The sequence below is a fragment of the Macaca mulatta genome, chromosome 14, assembly GCF_049350105.2.
Source record: "Macaca mulatta isolate MMU2019108-1 chromosome 14, T2T-MMU8v2.0, whole genome shotgun sequence".
Taxonomy (NCBI): Eukaryota; Metazoa; Chordata; class Mammalia; order Primates; family Cercopithecidae; genus Macaca; species Macaca mulatta.
In genome coordinates, this window is record NC_133419.1 from 46204400 (window position 1) to 46226977 (window position 22578).

At 44.1% G+C, this 22578-nt stretch overlaps 1 protein-coding gene across 4 annotated transcripts; it reads left to right on the forward strand.

Moving 5' to 3' along the window:
• Positions 1 to 451: 451 nt before the first annotated feature.
• Positions 452 to 20837, forward strand: CSRP3 (cysteine and glycine rich protein 3). 4 transcript variants are annotated; one of them, XM_077964845.1, is made up of 7 exons: positions 514 to 662; positions 6367 to 6487; positions 10470 to 10609; positions 14609 to 14777; positions 16861 to 16993; positions 18165 to 18258; positions 20496 to 20837. In XM_077964845.1, exons 3-7 carry the CDS (start codon positions 10498 to 10500, stop codon positions 20570 to 20572), a joined length of 585 nt encoding a protein of 194 aa, XP_077820971.1. In that variant the 5' UTR covers positions 514 to 662; positions 6367 to 6487; positions 10470 to 10497; the 3' UTR covers positions 20573 to 20837. The 4 variants fall into 4 exon arrangements, with proteins under 4 accessions (XP_001095430.1, XP_077820971.1, XP_077820973.1 ...); XM_001095430.5 differs by lacking the exon at positions 6367 to 6487 and having other exon boundaries at positions 452 to 662; XM_077964847.1 differs by lacking the exons at positions 514 to 662; positions 6367 to 6487 and adding an exon at positions 2972 to 3043.
• The last annotated feature ends 1741 nt before the right edge of the window (positions 20838 to 22578 follow it).

Below are 22578 nucleotides of genomic sequence, written 5' to 3' on the forward strand. Positions count from 1 at the left end.
AAAAGACAATAACAAAGTAACTCAAAACTTTTTAGAGAAAATTTCGTTTCCTAGGATAGATGGAGTGACAGGTTCCAAGTGATGTGCCAACCTTTTTTTCCCCAAGCTTCTTTGAAGAGATTATCTAAGTATCGTTTCAGACACCCATCACCCTTATTTTTAGCTCTGAGTTCTCTTCACGAGTGTGGTGACCTGGGGCTCTGAGTTCCAGAGGCTCCCAGATATGGCACATGACTCATTTGGAGGTACCTTGCATTGATTTCCAGGAAGGTCAGTGGGGTGGGGGCCTGGAGAAATGATTTTCAGTGTTAAACCCCTAGCTCTTGTTCCTGTTCCAACCACTTGATCAGAAATGACACACTTCATAAATTGATCCCTTGGTGCCATAAGCAATTGGCAGTGAAAATAGAACCCAAGTGATATGGTTCTCCAAGAGGCTCACAGCTGGCTGGGGGGTTGGGGGAGACAAAACTCAGGGCTTTGGTCACAGGCTATTTTCAGCCTCTGATAGCAGTTGTGTTACTCACGTCTCATTCACCCTCTCCCTCGGCCTCCCTCCTGCCCTTCCTCCAGCAGGCCAAGGCTGGTGACAGCCTTCATATATTTAAAGAGGACAAGAGCCCCTCAGACTCAGTTGAGCTGAACGGAAACTACACAGGCAGGTGAGTGGAGCGAGATAGACATTCGGGCTGGAGGTGGGTTGGTTCTGTGGCTGGTTTGGACTGCAAAGGGTCCTATAGAGTAAGGGCACATCTCACACCTCAAGCGCCAGAACCCTGTCTGGTTCTGTGCAAGGAGATTCAAGTTGTGCTTGACTCTGGTGTGGACCTAGCAGGTAGTAAAAAATTCCTGCAAGGATGGTTAATATTTGGGGGGCTTAAGGGACCTCACAGGCAGATAAATGAGTAAGGGGTTATTCTCATTATAAAATTACTTATGTGGTGGAATTACGTTTCCTGTTGTCGTTGTTGAAACAACTGGAAAGCGGGAGGAAATAATGCAAAGTCTGCTGACTTTCCAGTCCTACAACCACCACATAATTCGTGGATGACAGACTTTGAGAAGGTTCCTGCCCTCCGGGGCTTGGTCTCCCCTTCTGCAAGGATCAATATAAATTGGCGACGTTTTTCCTAACTGTAAAGTACTGCACGGATACAAAGCGATAAGCGATTGTACTAGATGCAATATATCAGACAGCTTTCCCATGCTCAAATTAGCTGGAATTGTGTTATTCAAAAGGTCATGGTGAATGACTGAGATTTTGGGCTTGTTGATTTTAAATCGATTTTTGTATCCCAAAGATGTTCAGCAACAAATTTGCTTTTAATCATTTGAAATTAATCAAAACTGGACCCCAAAAAGACATTGCTATGTTGAAATATATTAAAAGCTCTATTAAATGGGAGGGATAGTTCAGCCAGTGGTCAGGATTCCCATTGTTTCCTCTAGGTTTTAGTCAAGGACTTTTTAAAATATCCCAGTGAATGACAGACATAGGTGTGACTGAGAATAAGAAGTGGTATTAAGCAATGGTCTGAGTGGAAATGCTGCTGAAAGATCCAAGCTGCTGCCTCTAACTTCTGCCCTGTTCCTTAACCAAGGTGCTGACTCCTCCAAGAAGGAGGACTTGAGTTACTGGTCTGAGGAACCTTGTCTCTGCTATACAATTCAATGTAATTTAATAAGCATGTATGGATCATCTCCTATGTCAGGGCTGGAGGGAGGTAGAGGCAGCTCTATGCAGGGAAGGGTGAACATAAACAGCAAGAAGAGTGGGGAATTGGGGATGGCCTGTGTCCTCAGTTTATATCTGGGATTGAATCTCAATGCTGGGTACATCCAATTCATCACAATGCATGTAGAACTGCTTTACAACCCAGAAAATGTGAGGGCGTCTTCTAACTTGGCTTTGGTCCCTTTCTGAACAACTTGGTCGTTTGTGGTCGGTGGCAATGAGCCCAGGCTATTGGGCAGGAGGTAGCTGAGTCCCTGGGGTTCAGGCAGACAGGTGCTCTGCAGCCCAGACACATATGTCATCCATCAGACAGAAGAGACACAGGGCAGGGGGCAAGGAAGAGAGGGAGGGAAGGAGAGAAGGAGGGAAGGAAAGAGAGAAGGAGGGAGGGCGGAAGGGAGAAAGAGAGGAGGGAAGGAAGAGGGAGCCGCAGCAGCATTCAGCCGTCAAATAGCCAAAATCCCCTTGGAGGAACTGGAGACAGAATCTTGATAGAATACAAACTCAGAAATCCTGGGAACTTCAAGAAGAAAATAAAGATAATTGGTTATAGAGCCAGTTGAAATTATAGCTCTGAATATCACTTAACTTCTCTGAGTTTCCATTTTCTGAACAATAAAATTAAGGATAGGCTATCTCTATCAAAGGAATGTGTAAGAATTGAATGAGATAAAGTACAGGAGAGCACTTTTGTGAAGTTTAATATAACCGTACAATTATGTGAGGCCGTTGAGAAAAGGCATACAGCCAAACCCAATGGGTTTTGGGAGGGTTTCCTGCTAAGTACAAACGTGCTGATAAAAGTCCAGAGGTCAGAGTGGGTAAGAAGCTGACCAGGAGTTAGAAGATAATTAATTTGTTTTACAAGAGGAAAGACCCAGAGCTAGGAATATAATACACAGCAAATACAAGTCCCGAGGCAGGCAGATTTCCAGTTACAAGTGTGCTGTTCAGATATCTGTGAATAAATACTGTATAGAGGGCTGGGCTTCATAGTCAAAGAGAAATGTGATGCCTGCAAATGTGAAAAACTGCAGTTATTCATCCCAGTGAAGAATGGCAGGAAGGGAGACAGTAATGATCCTGAAGGGCATGGAGGATGGAGCCTTTTCTGAGCTTTACGGTGGGAAAGGGTTGATCATGAGCTGATGGTTGTTTCTGGCCCTGGGCAGGTGTGGAACAAGTACTGCCTTACTTAGGGGTCACAAAAAGTTCTGCAAAACTCATTTTTCAGAGGAAGAAACTAAAGTTCAAGAAAGCGTAGGATTGCCCAGCATCACATGGCCGAGAAAGCGGCAGAGCCAGGAGGTAAACTGGGATATGATGTGATCTTTAAAAATAAATTGTGGAGGTCAAAATAGGACAAAGAGTGAGTTTTGGGGAGTAAAAGTTGGCCACACTTCAGATGTAATTTCAGAAAAGGTGTAAGATGCCCATGTTCTACAGCCTTCATTTAATGTGTGTCTACCATGTCTGAGTTTAAAAGGGGGTGAGAGCCAACAGTCGGATTTATTTCCATGCTGGCAATGAGCAACCTGTGCTTCCTGGGCTCTGTAAAAGGGCCTCTGGCTGGAGGACGTCATATATCTGGGTTCAGAAGCTCAGGAGGAAGCAGCCACTGACCTTGAATGTCCTACACCGAGAACTGAAGGGCATGAGCTTCCCTGGGCCACAGGGCTCCTGGCTGGGCATGCTGCCTCCAACCCAATCCAACAATGCAAGGGGGCCGGCCGACTCTCACCCTGAACTGGGCACACCTGTTCCGGGTCATGGCACACTCCGAAGGCTGAAAAACAAACCTGATTCACAGTCTGAACCAGAAGAGCCATGGAGAACAAGCAGGGAGTGAGTTGTTTATTCTAACAGAACGGACTTGAAAACTGGAGATAGAGTAATAACAACAATAACAGTCATGATGCAAGTAACCACAATTATTCAATTCCTGCTAGGTATTAAGTAATTCTATATAGTGTCTCAGCCATTATTATCTTCTTTAAGCTGAAAACAACCTTCCCAGACAAGCTTTCTCATATTGTCTTTACATGAGGACATGCGTTGAGGACACTGGGTCAGAGAATTTGACCAACTTGCCCAATGTTCAACAGTTAGTGTTTCTGAATTTAAGCTTGGTTCTTCCAAGGCCCATGCTATTTCACTATGGCTATGTCATCTTTCTTACCCAAATTAAGAGTGAATAAAGGAGAGGGTTTGAGAGGGTACCCCATTGGGCAGCTTTTCTGCAAGGTGAGGTTTCAGTCACTTTTCAGATCCTTAAATCTGTCTCAGGGCTTGAAGGACCCTTGAAGGGGCTTTACTGTATAGCAGCCACTTGGATGTCCGTCCCCACCTGCGCTGAAAATCGATAGCATGGGAGAACTCTCCAGTTCCAAGGAAGCCCTTTCCATGTTGAACAGCCGTAACTCAGAAAGTCATTGATTCCAGTGAATGAATTCAGTTTCCCTGTTAGTCCCACCCTTGAGTATCCTCCGTGTCCCATGGAGAGACAACGGATCCATCACATCTCAATTCCCATCAGCTGGGAAGTCTGGGTAGTGGAGTGCTGACCCTTGTCCTCTCTCCAGTGTTATAAACAGGAGCATGAGATACAGAACCAGCTTAACTGGGAGTTGAATGGCAGCTCTTCTAGTTACTAGCTGTGTGATCTTAGAAAAGCTACTTAAGCTCTCTGTTCAGTTCTCTTATCCACAAAAATGAAAATAAAATTTGCTCTGGGCAGCTGTTGTAAGTATTAAAATATAATATATGTAAAGCAACTGACAAATAGTAAATGATAAATGGTAACTAATATTAATATAAGAACACGGTTTTGGAGTCAGAGAAACGTAAGTTCCAATCTACTCATGTGACACATATCAGTCCCAAGAACTTGAACTAATGTAATTTCCCAAAGCCTCCATTTCCTCATCTGTAAAGTAAATGTTATAATAGTACCTACCTTGAAGGTTGTTGTGAAGATTAAACGATACCCAAGGGCAGTGCTCCAGGCATGTTAGATTCAATAACACAGTTAAAAATTACTATTAATATTACTTAGATTCCATATATGCGTTCCTATGATCCAAAATCTTTGCTTCAGCAAGTGTAGACAATTTAACTCACTGCATGAAATCAAGCATCTAGTAGGATGACCAACTGAGCCAGCACTGAGCTGAAAATGGTGGCATTGTGGCACTGTGGCTTGAGGTCTCTGCCCAAAGTCATGGCCTAAAGTTCCCTCCTGGGTGCTCATTTTATGTACCCACCACTTTTGCCCTAACTCATCATTGTTCAGTTTTGCAATTGGTAGTGAAAGAAGAAAGAGAGAGAGAGAGAGAGAGAGGAAGAAAGAAAGGAAGGAAGGAAGGAAGGAAGGAAGGAAGGAAGGAAGGAAGGAAGGAAGGAAGGAAGGAAGGAAGGAAGGAAGAGAGAGGAAAAGAGGGAGAGAAAGAGAGGGAGAGAGGAAGGGAGGGAGGGAAGGGAAAAAGGAAGGAAGGAAGGAATGAAGGAAGGAAGAAAAGAAGAGAGGGGGGGACGGAGGGAGGGAAGAAGGTGGGGAGGAAGGGAGAAATAGTTGGATTAGGAATAATGTGCCCAAGATACACAGCTCAGTTATTCTTTTGAAATTTCAGATTGATGAATGACAACTTAAGGTTGTGGCAGAACCTAATTGACTCTTACATTTTATATTACTCTACAATTTACAGAATGATTTGACAGTACTTGAACTAATACGGTCCTCCCAGCAATAGTGAAATAAAAAGGACTATTGTCCCCATTCTAGTGAGGACACTGAAGTTCAGAGAGATTGAATGGTTTTTCCCAGATCACACAGCTTCGAAGAGGCAAAATGGAACTAGAACTCCAGCCTCTGGCACCTGATCCAGTGCTTCTCCCACTGCCCCACTGAAGCATATTCCTAGTAAAATCTCTCGTATGGTATTGGTTAAACCTTAGTTTAAAAGTGGGCACAAGGTAATCTCTCACTGGGATCTGAGTATCCAAATCTGGAGTCCAGCCTCTTCCAAGTTGATGTCACAGGGCTGTCCATTCTCTCTCATCCTTGCAAATTCCAGACTGTCCCCCATTTCAATCTTGACCCACAATTTGTCAGTGACAACATAGTCATCTCAGGGACTGGCCCGGAGAGTCGTGCCAGGTGGCGTGATGGAGATTGTGACCCAGGTGACAAACAGGGCTGAGTGACGGGCAAGCCTATAATTGGTATCCCACCTTCAATGACCCTTGCCAGTACCAGGCAACGCTGGTAAACAAATGGCCCATCCCTTGGTACCTGGCCAGGGTAAACTCACATTCTGGGACTGTCTAGGGCAGTGTTGGGACACAAGAATTCCAAAGCAATGTGGGAAGCTGAAAAGGTTATGTTCACAAGCCAGGACCTAACTGGGATTTCAGATCGCAGCGCCTTAATTAGCACATCGGTGCCATTTGAGTAACCTAAAGCGAAGTGGGCAAAAATAACTTCTCAATACTGCTTTAAATTCCATCATATGCCCATGACCTTCACAATGGTCCTGTCCAGGAGATACTATTATTAACATTTTTTACCTGAGTTCAAGGTCGAGATTAGAATCCATGTCTCTGGAATGCTTTTTTTTTTTTTTTTTTTTTAGACGGAGTCTCACTCTGTCACCAGGCTGGAGTGCAGTGGCACAATCTCAGCTCACTGCAACTTCCACCTCCCGGGTTCAAGTGATTCTCCTGCCTCAGCCTCCTGAGTAGCTGGGACTACAGGTGCGTGCCCCCACGCCCAGCTGATTTTTGTATTTTTAGTAGAGATGGGGTTTCACCATGTTGGCCAGGATGTTCTAGATCTCTTGACCTTGTGATCCACCCGCTTCAGCCTCCCAAAGTCCTGGGATTACAGACGCGAGCCACCGCGCCTGGCCTGGATTCAGGATGCTTTAAAATATCCTCTGCTTTTTGACCTGTGAGACATCTTCTGTTTAGCCTCCATGGTTACATTCCCGTCTTCAGAAATGGAACTGAGCATCATTAATAGAATACTTACAGATTTCTATTTTAAATTTCAAGTCCTGATGATACATGTATGTCAGATATTTATGATCACTTAAACACAACCAGTGCTAGGATACATTAGTTTGTGAAGGAGGTATTATCTGTAATCTTATTCTCATTTTGAAAAGTATGCCAAGGCAATGAATACACACACACCCACGCGCGCACGCCCAGATATATATGTATTTTTATCCCCCAAGAGGTATCTCTGTCTCCTATTAACTTGCAAGACATGCCAATGAAATCTCCACTGCAAATCTGAAATGAGAAATTTGACCTCAGGTTGTTTTCATTGAAAATTTCTATATCATTAATTTTACAAGTGTCACTGCCATATTCCTGGAGGAAATTTATTACATTTCTCCTCTATTTTATATCACGCTGAAACTCAGGATCAAAATGAACATGAGCAAAATTATGTGAGTCTATTCTTTTCTAGAAAATGTATCACCTTTAATTAGAGAAGAATGGATTGTATAAAAAGAAGTTGGCTAAGAAAAATATCCCTAAATGCTTACTTTTGAAATACACTTTGGTTATAAATGAGAGGGTCTGGCAATCTTAAAAATCTATTCCAGCCCTGAAAGTCTATAGTTTAAATGGAGTCCGAAATAAACAAATCTGGGCTCTTTTAGAGGCTATTTAGACCTCTATGCTTTTCTGCTTGCTCTTTTTTCTGCAATGATTTCATTAGCATTATTCCTTCCCACTTTTCTGTATCTGGTGAACTCCTATTCACCCTTCAAAACCCCATTTGAATGTGATCTCTTCTGTGACGCTCCAACAGTTCACTGCCTTCATCCCCAGTCTAAATGTGGGGAGCCACTCCGTCATTTGAGTTTCTGTAGCATGTCTCACAAGACTCTTCTCTGGTACACAGCATTCTGAATCTTGTCTATTTTTCACACACAACATGGGCTTCTCAATGCCAGGGGTCACAAAGTACTCATTTTTATAAGTTTTCCCCCTTTTGTCACTGAGTACCTAGTGCAGTGCTTGACACATGATAGGCAGGTAGTAAATGCAGGGTGAATGAATGAATGAATGAACGAATGAACGTGAGTTTTAATTCTAAACCTTTCAACTCAAAATCCATTACTCTTTCTAGTTTCCTAAACAACCTGAACTATAGAAACAGAAAAACTACATGCTTCCATTTTTAAAGAAATTCTTATTTATTTATTTTAGAGGCAGGGCCTCACTCTGTCACTTAGGCTGAAGTAGAGTGGTGTGATCATAGCTCGCTGAAGGCTGGAACTCCTGCGCTCAAGCAATTCTCCTGCCTCAACCTCCTGAGGAGCTAGGATTGATTATAGGACCATGCCACCACACCAGGGTAAATTTTTTGGGGAGTAGAGACAGGGGCCTCACTATGTTGCTCAGGCTGGTCTCAAACTCCTGGGCTAGTGATCCTCCTGCCTTGGCCTCCCAAAGTCCTGGGATTATAAGCATGAGCCACCATGCCCAGCACAATGTTTCCTTTTTTAAAGTTCTTTTCTAAAATTTTACTGAATTAGCAGAAGATCCTACTTCTGTGAGAGGAAGGATAGGATGTTCCTGGCTAACCTCACAGTTTTTCTAAGCAGGAAAAGCTCTTTGGGGGAATATTTAGACAGAAGCATTCCTTCTAGACCTAGTATCAGGTTCAGCGGTCTGTTTGCTATTTACTTTCTGTTTCTTAGCAAAAAACTGCCTTTGTTATGAGACTGTGAGATACAATCCGGACCAGTTGACCCAGGAGGGCTTAGTGTTAATCGCCAACTATTATAAGAAGGTGACTGGCTTCCCAGAAGGGAAAGTGAAGGTCAGAAGTAGCCACTCAGAATAGCTGGATAGTGCTCCGTGACTTGACACACCAGGCTTCTTAGAAACCAGAGGATTCCAGTGAAAATTCAGCTCCCCTGGGCAGCTGAATTTCAGAAATTTCATTTAACATCAATGACTTATTTTAGTTCTGCTTTGAGGAAACTGAAAACTTGGATTCATACTAATAACATATGCAGATGAGGACAATTATTATTACTATTTTATTTATTTATTTTTTGAGATGGAGTCTCGCTCTGTTGCCCAGGCTGGAGTGCAGTGGCACAATCTCGGCTCCCTGCAACCTCCACCTCCTGGGTTCAAGCAATTCTCTTGCCTCAGCCTCTCGAGCAGCTGGGATTACAGGTGCACACCAGCACACCTGGCTAAAAATTTTTGTTTAGGCTGGGCATGGTGGCTCACGCCTATAATTCCAGCCCTTTGGAAGGCCGAGGCGGGTGGATTACTTGAGGTCACGAGTTTGAGACCAGCCTGGCCAACATGGCGAAACCCCATCTCTACTAAAAATACAGAGGACAATTATTTTTTTAAATAGTTTTCTTTGGTTAATATCTCTTCAATGTAATTCTGCGGTGAGGAGACAATGACAGTCCTGCGGCTGTGGCTATCAGCAGCTCCTTATAGCTGAATGTCTCCAAGAATGCAAGAGGACAGGTCAGCACCATGGTCTTGCTCCTGTTGAGCACTGTGAACTCTGTAGGACCTTCCTGCACATCATGTCATTTGATTTTCTAAAGGACACTGAAGCAGCAAGGAAAGGAATAACTGTATAGGTGAGAAAACAGGTATAAAGTTAAGCTATATAGTTCATCCTGATATGCTCAGCAGGTGGAGGGTACCCCTGAAAGCAGAAAGCAGGTTTCCAACTACTGACCTAGTGTAGTGCCAATATATCTTATACCCTGGGCAATTATATTCTTTTTTTTTTTTTTTTTTTTTTGAGACAGAGTTTCACTCTTGTTGCCCAGGCTGGAGTGCAATGCGCCATCTTGGCTGACTGCAACCTCTGCCTCCCAGGTTCAAGCAATTCTCCTGCCTCAGCCTCCGAGTAGCTGGGATTACAGGCATGCACCACCACGCCTGGCTAATTTTGTATTTTTAGTAGAGACGGGGTTTCTCCATGTTGAGGCTGGTCTCGAACGCCTGACCTTACGTGATCCGCCTGCCTTGGTCTCCCAAAGTGCTGGGATTACAGGCGTGAGGCACTGCGAGCCTAGGCGATTATATTCTTTAAAAGGAATGTATGGATATGAGGAATAACTCTGAATAGGAGGTTTTATATATTATTAATATACTTTTCTCTCAGCAAGATAAGCTAAGAATTTGACACCCAAAATGTAGTCCACTGCCAGCAGCATGAATATTGCCTGGAGTCTGTTAGAAATGCAGAATTTCCTGCCTCTCCCCAGATCTACCAAACCAGAATCTGTATTTAGCAAGGTCTAAGGTGATTTGAAAAGCTCTTAGCTAGACAAGAAAATACCATCTTCATAGATGATTCCCAGTTCTGATGGGATAATTTTTTAAACTTGAGATGAAAAAAAAACCAGTATTTGTACATACTTTTATGTGCATGAAATCAGCCTATTCATTCCTTCCAAGAGCCCTGTGAAATACATAGGAATAGATGTTATTGAAATTTAACAGGAGAAGAAACTGAGTTCCCAAATAGTAAAGTGATTACCCAAAGCCATTTAAGTGTCTGAGCTTATTGAATGACTAGTACACAGTAGCTGTTTACTAAATGAATGAATAAATGAAACACTAAAAAAAAAATTGGGCTGGATCCTGGTCTTCAGACCACTGCACTATTAGAGATTGGTTCACTCCTGGGACCACTTCAATGTAGGGTATTTGCTTTATGTCCCCTTAGACTTGACCTTGACCAGATAGTCTTCAAGATGCCAAACTGGGGCGGAGGCGCAAAATGTGGAGCCTGTGAAAAGACTGTCTACCATGCAGAAGAAATCCAATGCAATGGAAGGAGTTTCCACAAGACGTGTTTCCACTGCAGTGAGTTGGGTGGACACCCTGGGGGCCCCTCAGCATCCGGACAGCATCACAAAGTTCACACTGAATCACAAACACTGTATGTCTGTAGTTCTCACAGTGTGGTCCTGGGACCAGCAGCATCAGCATCACCTTGGAACTGGTTAGAAATTTAACTCTTGGGCCCCACCAAGAAAAGATGGTGCTCTCCTGAACACCCTTGCTTCGACTACTTGCCCAGCTCAGAGGCCATTCATTTTCCCGTAGCCCAAAGTCAGAACAAACTAGCCTGTCACTGCTCTCTGTAGGGAAAACTTTGACCCCATGGCGACATTGACAACATGTGACTTGGCAGAGAAAGGAAGTCAGCACTTATCTAGAGCCAGGATGGATTTGGCTGTCTATGTTGCCCCTTCTGGTCAGCTGTGACTGAAGCCGGCTGTGACTGGTCTTGCCTGAGAGAGAACCTATGTCAGGCCGGGGGGCAACACATGCCAACTCTGTATGTAAGAGTCAGAGAGGGAAGCATTTCAGGGCCTGGGCACCAGTAACTACATGAAAAGAATCCTGACCATTACCCGCTAGACAACTGACTCACAAATGTCAAAAATGGGGAGAACCTTGAGACCTTGTGGTCCTCTGGGAGTCTGGCCTGACTCATGTGACTTTGCACAAGTCATTTCTCACATCTAAGCCCAGGTCATATGCATCTGCGGTAGAGCCTTATACATGCACCTCTGCCTTTAGACTCCACGTCCAGTGCTCTTTGACGTGACTGCATTCTACACTGTTTCCTGGCACCTAGTCCTGTTTGGGACAAAATTGGCCTTGGTTTTGAAATGGCCACTTACCTTCTCTGCTTCCCTCCAGGAGGTCTGGCTTAAGGGCTAGCTCTGCTGGATATTTGCCAAGCCCCCTCCCCAAATAGTCCCCACTGCCACACCAGCACCCCCAAGCTTCAGCCCGGTAGCTGCAAGGCATCCATGCAATTGAAAAGAACTCCAAGGGCTGGACTCCATCTGTTGGAGCTTTTGTCCGAAGAGAGCTAGCATTCTTTAAAAAATAGGATTCGGAATATTAGAAAGAATTCTAGAATTAGAGTAAAAGGGACTCAGGTTTGAGTCTGGGCTCTGCCACGTACTCACTGAGATTTTGGGCACGTCATTTCACCATGGTGAGCCTCAATTTCTCCATTTGTAAAGCAAAGATGATTAGACCTACTGCACAGGTTGTTACAAGGAGAAAACCGGGGGGTCTTGATCTGGAATCCAGCCTTCTAGGCCTGTATTCTCCTTTGATCAACTTTGGTAACTGAGTGGGAACAGGAAATTGTAGGGAAGCTTTCCATAGTAGGGGGTGTCTTGTCTTTCCCAGGTAGCAGGAAGATGCTTTATTCAAAGGAGTCATAGTAGAAGAGATTTGAGCATTGTTTTGGTACATCCCTTTTAACCCTTTCATATTTCCTGAGAGCTCGTTGATGGGATGAGGATTGGAGCAGCATACAGTTCAGGAATGATGGATAGAAGAGCCCCAGAGAGGAGCACACTTTTCTATTTTATTACCACAAGATAATCGCCTGTCTGCAGGCAACTCTGCAGCTGCTGGAAATGGTGTTCAGAGACTCAGGGTCTACCTTACATTGTGCCCAGGCCAGTGTTCCCCTGACTTCTAGATAAATCTTCACAATTAAATCTCTAGACTAATTATGAAATCTAGAAAGTGAGTTTGCTGTCCAAAAGAAATAAATATAGTGCAAGCAACATATGTAAATTTCAATGTTCTAGTAACCATAGTTTAAAAATAGTACAAATAAACAGACGAAATTAAGCTTAAAACATTTTATTTAACTCAATATATCCAAAACATTGCACTTTCAATGTATATTTCAATACACAAATGATCAGTGGGATATTTTACATGATTTTTGCATTTGTACTAAGTGTTCGAAATCTGATGTGCATTTTGTGCTTATAGCACAGCATGTGGCTGTGGCCACAGCATTGGAGAGCACGGTTCTCCTTTGTCTGTTCACAAAAGCTCATCAGAAGCCAGGGAGTGGCTACAGAATTGGCCAGGGCACGGTAGGGTATAGGCAGTCTTGGAGTGATGGGAATGAGCACTGAACTAGGAGTCAAAAGAGCTGAGGTAAGCTGTGGCTCTGTAACTTACTATTGTATAATTGTGAACAACTCACTGATTTACACTGACACATGCATTCATTTATTCATTCATTCATGTACTCAATAAATGTTTACAGAGGACTAACTCTGGCCCAGACCTTGTGCTAAATTCTGGGAATATTAAGACAAAACAGGCTTGCCCTCAAGGAACTCAGAGTCTAGACCATCAGCAAATATGTAAGCAGTTATTGTGGAGGATGGTAACTGACAGTAACAAGAAGGGTAGAGACAAGTATATGCCTTCTATGTCTCAATATAAGACATTCTCCCCCAAATTCATCTTCATAAAAAAGATATGCCTTGTGTTTAAAGCCTTATAAAGTCTCTCCTGCTGTAAGACATTCTTCCAATTATTTTATTTGCTGATTTAAACTTTTTTTGGTACAGATTTTTGAACACTTACAATGTTGACAGAATAGTCTAATAAAGTACCAGAATAAACTCCCTTGCCCCACACTCATCAGCCCCTGGCTAATCCTACCTCATCTACAACCTTATCTTCTTCCTCCACTCCCATATTCAATTACTTTATTTTTTTTAAAAGAAAATATCATTTGAAGAAGGGATATTAGCCTGAAATAACCTCATTCAATGCTGGATTGCTTATAGGGGTCATTTGATGGAACTGGTTTTTTTTTTTAAAGGCAAATACATTTAATGCTGCATATTATTATTCCTGGGATATTATCTCACTATTATAAGCACTGAGCATCACTATAAACAACCTTTAAGAATCATTGTTGCAAAGCAATACAGCAAGTCATTACATGGTGGAAATCCTATATCTCTTTAAAAATCTGCCCTAATGCTATGCTAATAGGTCCTTCTTGTTGAGATGCAATTTCTAGGTGACAACCTCCTACTCAGGTATAAAACAGGGCTGCCTCTTAAAACGTACGGACAGAAGTGAAGGTGAGCTGCTCAGAAAAGCTGGGCCAGCTGCCCCCAGAAATGATTCTGGTGGTGAGGGAGATGCTGATGTTGAAAATGCAAAGACAGAACTGAAGACAATTATTCCCCAAATTTATGTGAGATTAGAAAAAAGTAACCTTTCCAAATCAATATATTGTTGATTTATATTACTAAATTAAAATTATAAGTAGATATTTGACATTTTTATTTATATTTTTAAAAGTTTCTTTTTAAATTTGCAAAATAAATCTTTCTATAAATCCTCTCTTTGGAAAAATGAGGGCGTGATTGCCTTATATTTGAGGATACTTTACATTAGGTAACATACAGTAACCAGGAGCTTGAGCCAATAGAAGCCTAAGGAGTTAACAAGGCAAGTCTATCCCCTTCCCCACCTCCTCTGCTTCCAGAATTTGGCCAAAATTAGCCTCAATGGCAATTGACTGCTTGAATATCACAGTGTCCTTCAAAGGCCATGGTAAGTATAGAAAATGCTCAATCCCGACTCTTTTATGATTAAGAAAAAAATAAGTTTCTCTCCTACCTTAACCCACCCACTGCCAACACGCGTGCGCGCGCGCGCACACACACACACACACACACACACACACACACACACACACTTCCCTGATGTCATTTAGGAAGGTTCAGGGATGCAGTCCTTAGCAGGTCTGAGACTATATATCTCATTCTAATGCTAGCTTCCACCCTTTTCCAGCTGGGAACCATTGAACCCAATTTTGTCATCTGTGAGATTGGGACTGTCTTGGAGTGTACAACTCAGGACAGATGCTCCAGTCGGAATCAACATTGTATTCTTGGCTCAGGGGCCCCTTGTGCTGGGTCTGTGGCCCTGAGCATGGCATTGGGAGTGCAAGGAAGGGGAGAAGGATTTCAACTCCAATCCCATGACCCTTCCTTTTCCTGGCAGTGGCCTGCAGGAAGGCTCTTGACAGCACGACAGTCGCGGCTCATGAGTCGGAGATCTACTGTAAAGTGTGCTATGGGCGCAGATATGGTCCCAAAGGGATCGGGTATGGACAAGGCGCTGGCTGTCTCAGCACGGACACGGGCGAGCATCTCGGCCTGCAGTTCCAACAGTGAGTTACTGCCCTGCTCCCCCTTGCCTGTTAAAGTCTCCAATTATCAGGACAGTTCATTTCGTTCCCATAGCAACGTTTTCTGGAAGTGGGAGAATGGACTCTATTGTTGACTTGCCAACAATAGGAATACTCAGTCTGACCAAGTTCGAACAATGTGTCATCTCTCCAAAGATTCTCTTTAAATTATCTGCCTTTCTAAAGGGCAATTACTTTTACACCATGGCTCTTGGTTTGCATGTCAAGAGAAAACCCAGGATGTACAGATGTTCCATTGTTTGACCTTTGCAAAACTGCATGGAGTCTCCTTTCTTCCCCTTTGAGAGTTTCTGTGTAAATCACAGAAATATGGCAGGGAAGCAATGGCCATTCTTTGTGTGCCTGTCACGAAAAGATTTCTTCTCTTGGATTGTAAGATGACAAATGCCCACATGGCAGGAGGAGTGTGTCTGCAGGGATGGGCTGTGCCTTAGAGTAAACAATCAATCATGATTGGTTCCCTGGCTGCCTGTTGCCAGTACAGTGCTAGAGTTCCCACCACATTATCCTAGGGAAGCTGGGGCATCACTCTGGTCACCTCCATCCACCAGTCTGGTCCCCTGGGTCCACTTTCTTGATAATCACACTGACCTCCAGCCCAGAATTGAGGAAATTTTGATGGCCACTGGGCTGACAATACCGTCTGGCCAGCTGACCTCCAGGCTCTGCTCTGCACTGGGATTGACCAGAAAGGCCCAGCCCAACCGAGGAAGTGTCCCATGGAGGGCCTCCCCCAGAGAGCACTTAGGCCGTCTGAGGAATCAGCTGATCCCTTCAAAAGACAGGAAGCCACAGGAGGGCCTGGAAAAGTGGAGAGATGTGTGATTAGTCATCTTAGAGAGAAGGCTTCTTTTGTTAATTTTTCTTATTACTCAATCTCAAATGGAGACTCTTGTTAAGGAAGAAAATATGATACCAACTGCATTCTCTGCCTTGCCTTAACTGAAGTTCACTTTTCAATATTAGGGCTTCCTAGTGATGCTGCGCAAAGAGTAACAAGGTCTGAAGACCTAGGATTTCCTGCTAGTTCCATCAGTCATGAGCTGCCTGGCCTTGGGCAGTCACCCTCTGATCCTCACTCTCCTCCAACCAACCCTGCCTACTTTATAGGGTTGTGGTACAGCTCAATTGATATAATATACAAGCAAACACCAAAAGATACGAACACATGAGAGGCTATTATTAGGCCTCTATTTTGGACATTGTTCTCCTGGGACAGGTGACCCTTGGAGGCAGGACGACAGCCTCGCTTATGTTAAGGAGTGCATCAGCTCATGGACTGTGGTTCATCAGGAGCTGATTAGCACCCACTGTCAAGATCCTGTCTTGCTCTGTAATTTTCACAACTCTCTTTAGAAAGGAAGCAAGTGGCCTTGCAAATGGTCCAGAAAAACATAAGCATAGTAGTAATAACAACACAACAACAACAATAACACAAGCTAACATAACTAGGACATTTGCCAAGTGCTTTACAACAAAAAGGAAAGCTCTAAGCTCTAAACCCATTTTAGCTAACTTTTTTTTTTTTGAGACGGAGTCTCGCTCTGTCACCGAGGCTGCAGTGCAGTGGCGTGATCTTGGCTCACTGCAAGCTCCACCTCCCGGGTTCACGCCATTCTCCTGCCCCAGCCTCCTGAGTAGCTGGGACTACAGGTGCCCACCACCACGCCCGGCTAACTTTTCGTGTTTTTAGTAGAGATGGGGTTTCAACATGTTAGCCAGGATGGTCTCAATCTCCTGACCTCGTGATCTGTCCCCCTCGGCCTCCCAAAGTGCTGGGATTACAGGTGTGAGCCACCGTGCCCGGCCTTAGCTAACATTTATTAGCCCTTACTGCATGCCAGGCCAGCACTGTTCAAAGTGCTTTACGCATGTCACCTCATTTAACCGTCTCAACAACGCTGTGAGGAAGACACCACAATTATCCCCATTTTCCAGATGAGGAGTCCAAGGCACAGAGAAGTGAGGTCACTTACTCCAGGCCACACAGCTCTTGTACTGTTTGCCAAGGGAAATCTACATTACATTTGTCTATTTCCAACAGGTCCCCAAAGCCGGCACGCTCAGCTACCACCAGCAACCCTTCCAAGTTCACTGCGAAGTTTGGAGAATCCGAGAAGTGCCCTCGATGTGGCAAGTCAGTCTATGCTGCTGAGAAGGTTATGGGAGGTGGCAAGGTAAGAGCTTCTGTACGAGCCAGACAGAATTTGCTTATCTCCACCAGGCCATTCAGGAGGAATGAGAGAAAACTTGGGAACTGCAAGCAGCTGTCATTCTCTCTAGCTCCCATAACCACTTTACAAACCACTCATCCTCAGCCACTTTCCCTGGCTGGGGCTGTCTGTCATCTAGCATTGCCCCTTGAAAGCTGGAACTGGTACAGTTCGATGTAGCAAGCATTATTCTACTAGATGGAAGGCACCCAACTGAAAGTTCTGGGATACAAAGCAAAAGCCCCCCTACCCTCCAGTGTCAATAATCCCCGCAAAAGATGTCATCCCCAGACCCACCCACCACTGCCTAACTCAACCTGTTGCTGCCATCACAACCAATGGATATAGCAGACACCTCACAGCAGTGAGAAGCATCCTCACTTACAAACCTCCTGGCTCTCAGGAAAGTCATCAGATGTCTGAGACACTCATGCATACGTGCTCTGCAAGTTCCAGTTTCAGGCCCAAAGCCTGGGTACTCACCAAAGGAGTCAGACCCAAGGAAAGAGAAAAATTCTGTTTATACCACATGGTGGGAGGAAGGGCCGTGGAGAGCATCTAACTTCAAACACAAGGGGAGGCTCCACCCTAAGACTGGCCATTTGAAGACATAGGAGAAGCCCTGGGCTGTACCTGGTAGACATGCAGATGTGCAGGAGGATGGAGATCTAGAACATCTAAATTATGCAACTCTGCCATCAGAATTACACAGAGGAATTAAACCAGAGGGTTAAAACAAGGTTGAATTCCCTGGACAATTGCCTGATTTATTTTTTTCCTTCTTTAACTTTATATCCAACATAAACATCACCGAGTGCCCCCGCCCAAGTCCTTCTCTGACCAGTTCCGTTCCTTGGATCTTTTTGGCCTGAGGAAGCCCTTTTCTGTTTAGTCTGTTCTGAAGGAAAACATATGCAAATCACCATGACAAATCCATTTACAGGCTTCTGAGAAGTGCTGGCTAAGGCCACAGCATCTCATTTTCTCCAAACCCCTGGAGAAATTATGGGGGCCCATTAGGTAAGCAAATGGTTAAGATGTGTCACTCCTCTGGATGCTGCTAGTCAGGGACTTGAAATGGAAACAGAGTGTGTTGCCTACCTCACTAAATATGCAACTTTTCTGTGCCCCTCAGCCTTGGCATAAGACCTGTTTCCGCTGTGCCATCTGTGGGAAGAGTCTGGAGTCCACAAATGTCACTGACAAAGATGGGGAACTTTATTGCAAAGGTGAGTGATTCTGGAGACTTTCTTGAAATATGTTTTCCCTAAAAGGGCCTTTGGGAGGGGAAATTATTTCACGCCTGGAGGTCTTCCTGTGTCTTTCAGAAGGTATGGCTGCTCAGCCTGGGCAGCGTTGGGTTCTCAGAATGGGGAGCAAAACCATCTAAGGGGAGGGAATCTCCCACCTGACCCAGCTCTGGTCCTCTCCATTGGAGAACCTGGCAGAGACCAGATGCCTTCAGACGCTCAGTGGTTGGCGAAGTTAGGCACCTGGGGGAGTGAGGAAGAGGAGGAAACAGTGCCCTGCTTCTGGTCTTGGAAGAGGCCTCAGGCCAGGACAACTAACACCACACCCCCTTCCAAAAATTGAAACACCATCTTTCTGTTCACCCGAGTGGCAGAGGGGGTGACTGAAGGAGGGTGAACTCAGTTTGGCCTCCCTGGAGTTTATCACGACATACCTATCTCCCTCCTGCCTAACCCCACTAACAGTTCTGTTGTTGATGTTGCACATTACTTAGTGATCATAGGGACAGATCTGGTTTTCCTCCTGGTCCTTGCGGCTCTGCCTCTCGCTGCCTCCATAATCTGTTGGTGTTGTGGAGAAACAGAAGAGGCTTAGCTCCTTCTTGATACTATCAAAGGAAGGGATGCACTAGGGCCAAGGCAAGGTGTCCTCCACCCCTGAGCCTAGGCCTATTCCGCTGCTCAGTGGAGTTTCATCACTTAATGATGGTGTCTCCAGAATCTCCAAAGGAGTATGTTGGAATGAAGTGAGAGGAGCAGTGGAAAGGGAGTTAAGAGGGAAGACTTTATAAGTCAAAACTGTAGATTGCTGTATTAGTCTGTTCTCATGCTGCTAATAAAGACATACTCAAGACTGGGCAATTTATAAAGAAAAAGAGGTTTAATGGACTCACAGTTCCACATGGCTGGGGAGGCCTCACAATCATGGCAGAAGTCAAAGGAGGAGCAAAGTCACATCTTATACAGCGGCAGGCAAGAGAGTAAGTGCAGGAGAACTGCCCTTTATAAAACCATCAGATCTCTTGAGACTTACTATCACAAGAACAACACGCCCCCATGATTCAATTATCTCCCACTGGGTCCCTCCCACAACATGTGGAGATTATGGGAGCCACAATTCAACATAAGATTTGGGTGGGGACACAGCCAAACCATATCAGCTGCCAAAGCTTTTCCTGTGATGACACAGGATGGGAACTAGCCCACTATCTGACAGATGGTTGCCGTCTCCTGGCAGTAGAAGACATAGGGGTCCTCAGCCTTCATTGCTCATAATACCCTAAAATATTGCTGAAGTCAGTAGTGAAATTAACATGTAAATGAATAATTGCATTTCAAAGTGAAAAAAAAAAAAAAGCTATAGTAGAGAAACATTCACAATGCAGTCACCTAAAAAGAGGAAAGGAACCAGCTTGGGGTAATGGAGAAAGCTTCTCACAAGACTTGCTTCCTCTTCCTCTGAGGCTTAATGGGTGAATGTGGGTTTCGGAGGGGGCATTCCAGGAAGAGGGATCATTGATTACAAAGACACTTAAGCTGGGACATCATGGTTCATTCAGGAACTGCAAGTGGTTCTGCGTGCCTGGAATGTAGGAAGGGAGGCAGAGGTGGGAGGCAACAGGGGACGAGGCTGGGCAGGCAATCCAGAGGTTGCTGACTCAAATGAGAAAATATCTGCAAACACATTTAGTAAAGTGGCAAGAAGTGTAAACAATTTTTATTAACAGATCTAAGATAAGTATTGTTCAATTTATTTTAAAAAGTTAACTCATGCATACATCTTTTTTTATTATTATTTTTATTTTTGAGACAGAGTCTTGCTCTGTCATCCAGGCTGGAGTGCAGTGGTGAGATCTTGGCTCACTGCAACTTCAGCCTCCCGGGCTCAAGCGATTCTCCTGCCTCAGCCTCCCCAGTAGCTGGGATCACAAGTACACGCCACCATGCCCAGCTAATTTTCTGTATTTTTAGTAGAGACAGGATTTCTGTATGTTGGTCAGGCTGGTCTCAAATTCCTGACCTCAGGTGATCTGCCTGCCTCGGCCTCCCAAAAAGCTGAGATTACAGGTGTGAGCCACCACGCCCAGCCAACTTATGCATAAATCTATCAAAAGGATGTCTCCAATACTTAGAGGACTGTGCCCAGACAGAAGACCCTGAAAAAAATGGCACTAACCAATGCATTGTCTCTCCCTTTATCCTCTTCTCATTCACAGTTTGCTATGCCAAAAATTTTGGCCCCACGGGTATTGGGTTTGGAGGCCTTACACACCAAGTGGAAAAGAAAGAATGAAGAGGTGCGACATTTCTCAGATTTTTTGCGAGCCTAAAACACTTGCCAAGTAATCCTGCACAGATGGATACCTTTCCCCAAATAGCCTCTCCTTGTACATTATTAGTTGTACATTATTTGTTTCTCCTCAGAAGTGATCATGGCCTTTACTGAATGTTAGAAGAGGACTTTGGAAGAAAATTATGTGAAGTTTAATCTATAACAAATGCTTTATTATTTATAATGCTTGGAATGGGAGAGGCAATAAATAAATGTTTTAGTGCTATCTTGTATGGCTCTGGATATTTTATTTGAGATAGAAGTTTTCAAAAAACATAAAGCTAGTTCAAAAAACGAGCTGCAGAGAATGTAATAAATTTGAATGTCAACTGAGAAAGGAGTGAGAAGGAAGAAACAATGGGCAAAGGAAAGCAATCTTTCAGAATCTGTCAGCCAAGTGTCTTTCTAGTTACTGCTAATGGAGAAGAAAACAGGGGGTCTGGGAGAAAATAGAGAACATGATAGCAAAATCTAAAAGGAAAATCAAAACTAATAAAATTGCTGAAGAGTTGATCCTTTTGTCCTATCGTGGGCTTTGTAATGTTACACATCTTGTGAAAACTCTGAAATGACAACAAAGCATGGCATTTGCCTCTGTATTATAAATGACATGAGGATGATTTTCTTTTATTCTAGGACAATTCCCTGGGGTTTAGCAATTTTCTTAAGACTTCTACGTCAAATTGCCAGCCTCGCAAATGAAATGCAGCCAATTAGAAATGTCTTTCTCTGCCTCTTCAGCAAGTTTCAGCGGCTCAAGCACTTCTTGGGCTTCTGCTTTTAACAACCACAGCACTTCTCCCAGCACTGTGCAATTCAGAATTATTTGGAATACATGAAAGCAAGTGAAAATCTAGTGATAAGAACTATAAAATACTTGGCTAAACCGTGGGTTTTTCCACACTCCAAGTCCCCTGGGAAAGGCTTTCTTTGAAATGAGCATTTATTCAGTGCTGTTTATGTAGTGTCTTGGACAAGGCCCTACATGAGCTTTAAAACAGTATACGATCTTGGCACTATGCTTGGGATTTCCAGGTTTGCTGAGGGGTAAGATACATTTGAGAAGTGACCACAGGACAATGCAACCTCCTCCTCCTCTGCTGCATTTCACAGTGACTCGCCCCACCGTCCATCTACCCAGGAAATCTGAAGCTAAAAACTTTAGCCATCCTTAGCTTTGCTCTCTTTCTCACCCCACCTTGCCTCACTTCTCAAGCCTCCTGGATTCTGACTCCAAATGTTTCTAGAATACATCCCCTCCATCCCTCTTTTCAGGATGTGTAATAGTCTGTTAGGGTTGCCATAAGGAAGTATCACAGACTGAGTGACTTAATAGAAATGTATCGTCTCACATTTCTGCAGGCTCAAGTCTGAGATCAAGGTGTCAGCAGTGTTCATTTCTTGGCTTGGGGATGGCTGTCTTCTCCCTTTGTCTTCACGTGGTTTTTACTCTGTGGGTGTCTGTGTCCCAATCTCCACTGCTTAGAAGGACACCAGTCATATTGGATTAGGGACCACCTGAATGGCCTAATTTTAATTACCTCTTTCAAGACCCTATCTACAAATGCAGCCATCACATTCTGAGGTACTGGGGGGTTAGGACTTCAACAAATAAATTTTGCAGAGACACAGTTCAGCCTGTAACAGTGTATCACATAAAGACTTTCACAAATTGGCCTTGGCCTTACCCCTTCAACTTAGCTTCAGACAATCTCTTCCACACAAGTTCCAGCTACACTCAAAGACTTGGAGCTTTCCAAATATGCCCAGAACCCACACCCCATCATGCCTTTGCTAATGCTGTTCCTTCTGCCTAGAATTCTTGGAAGATGGGAACCTCCCCCTATCTCTACCCACTAATCCAACTTCTTAGCCTGGTGAACTCCTATTAAGCAAGTCACAGGTCAAATGCCATCTCCTCTGCAAATTGTTCCTGAACTACCCGAGCAGAATTAATCCACCTCTGC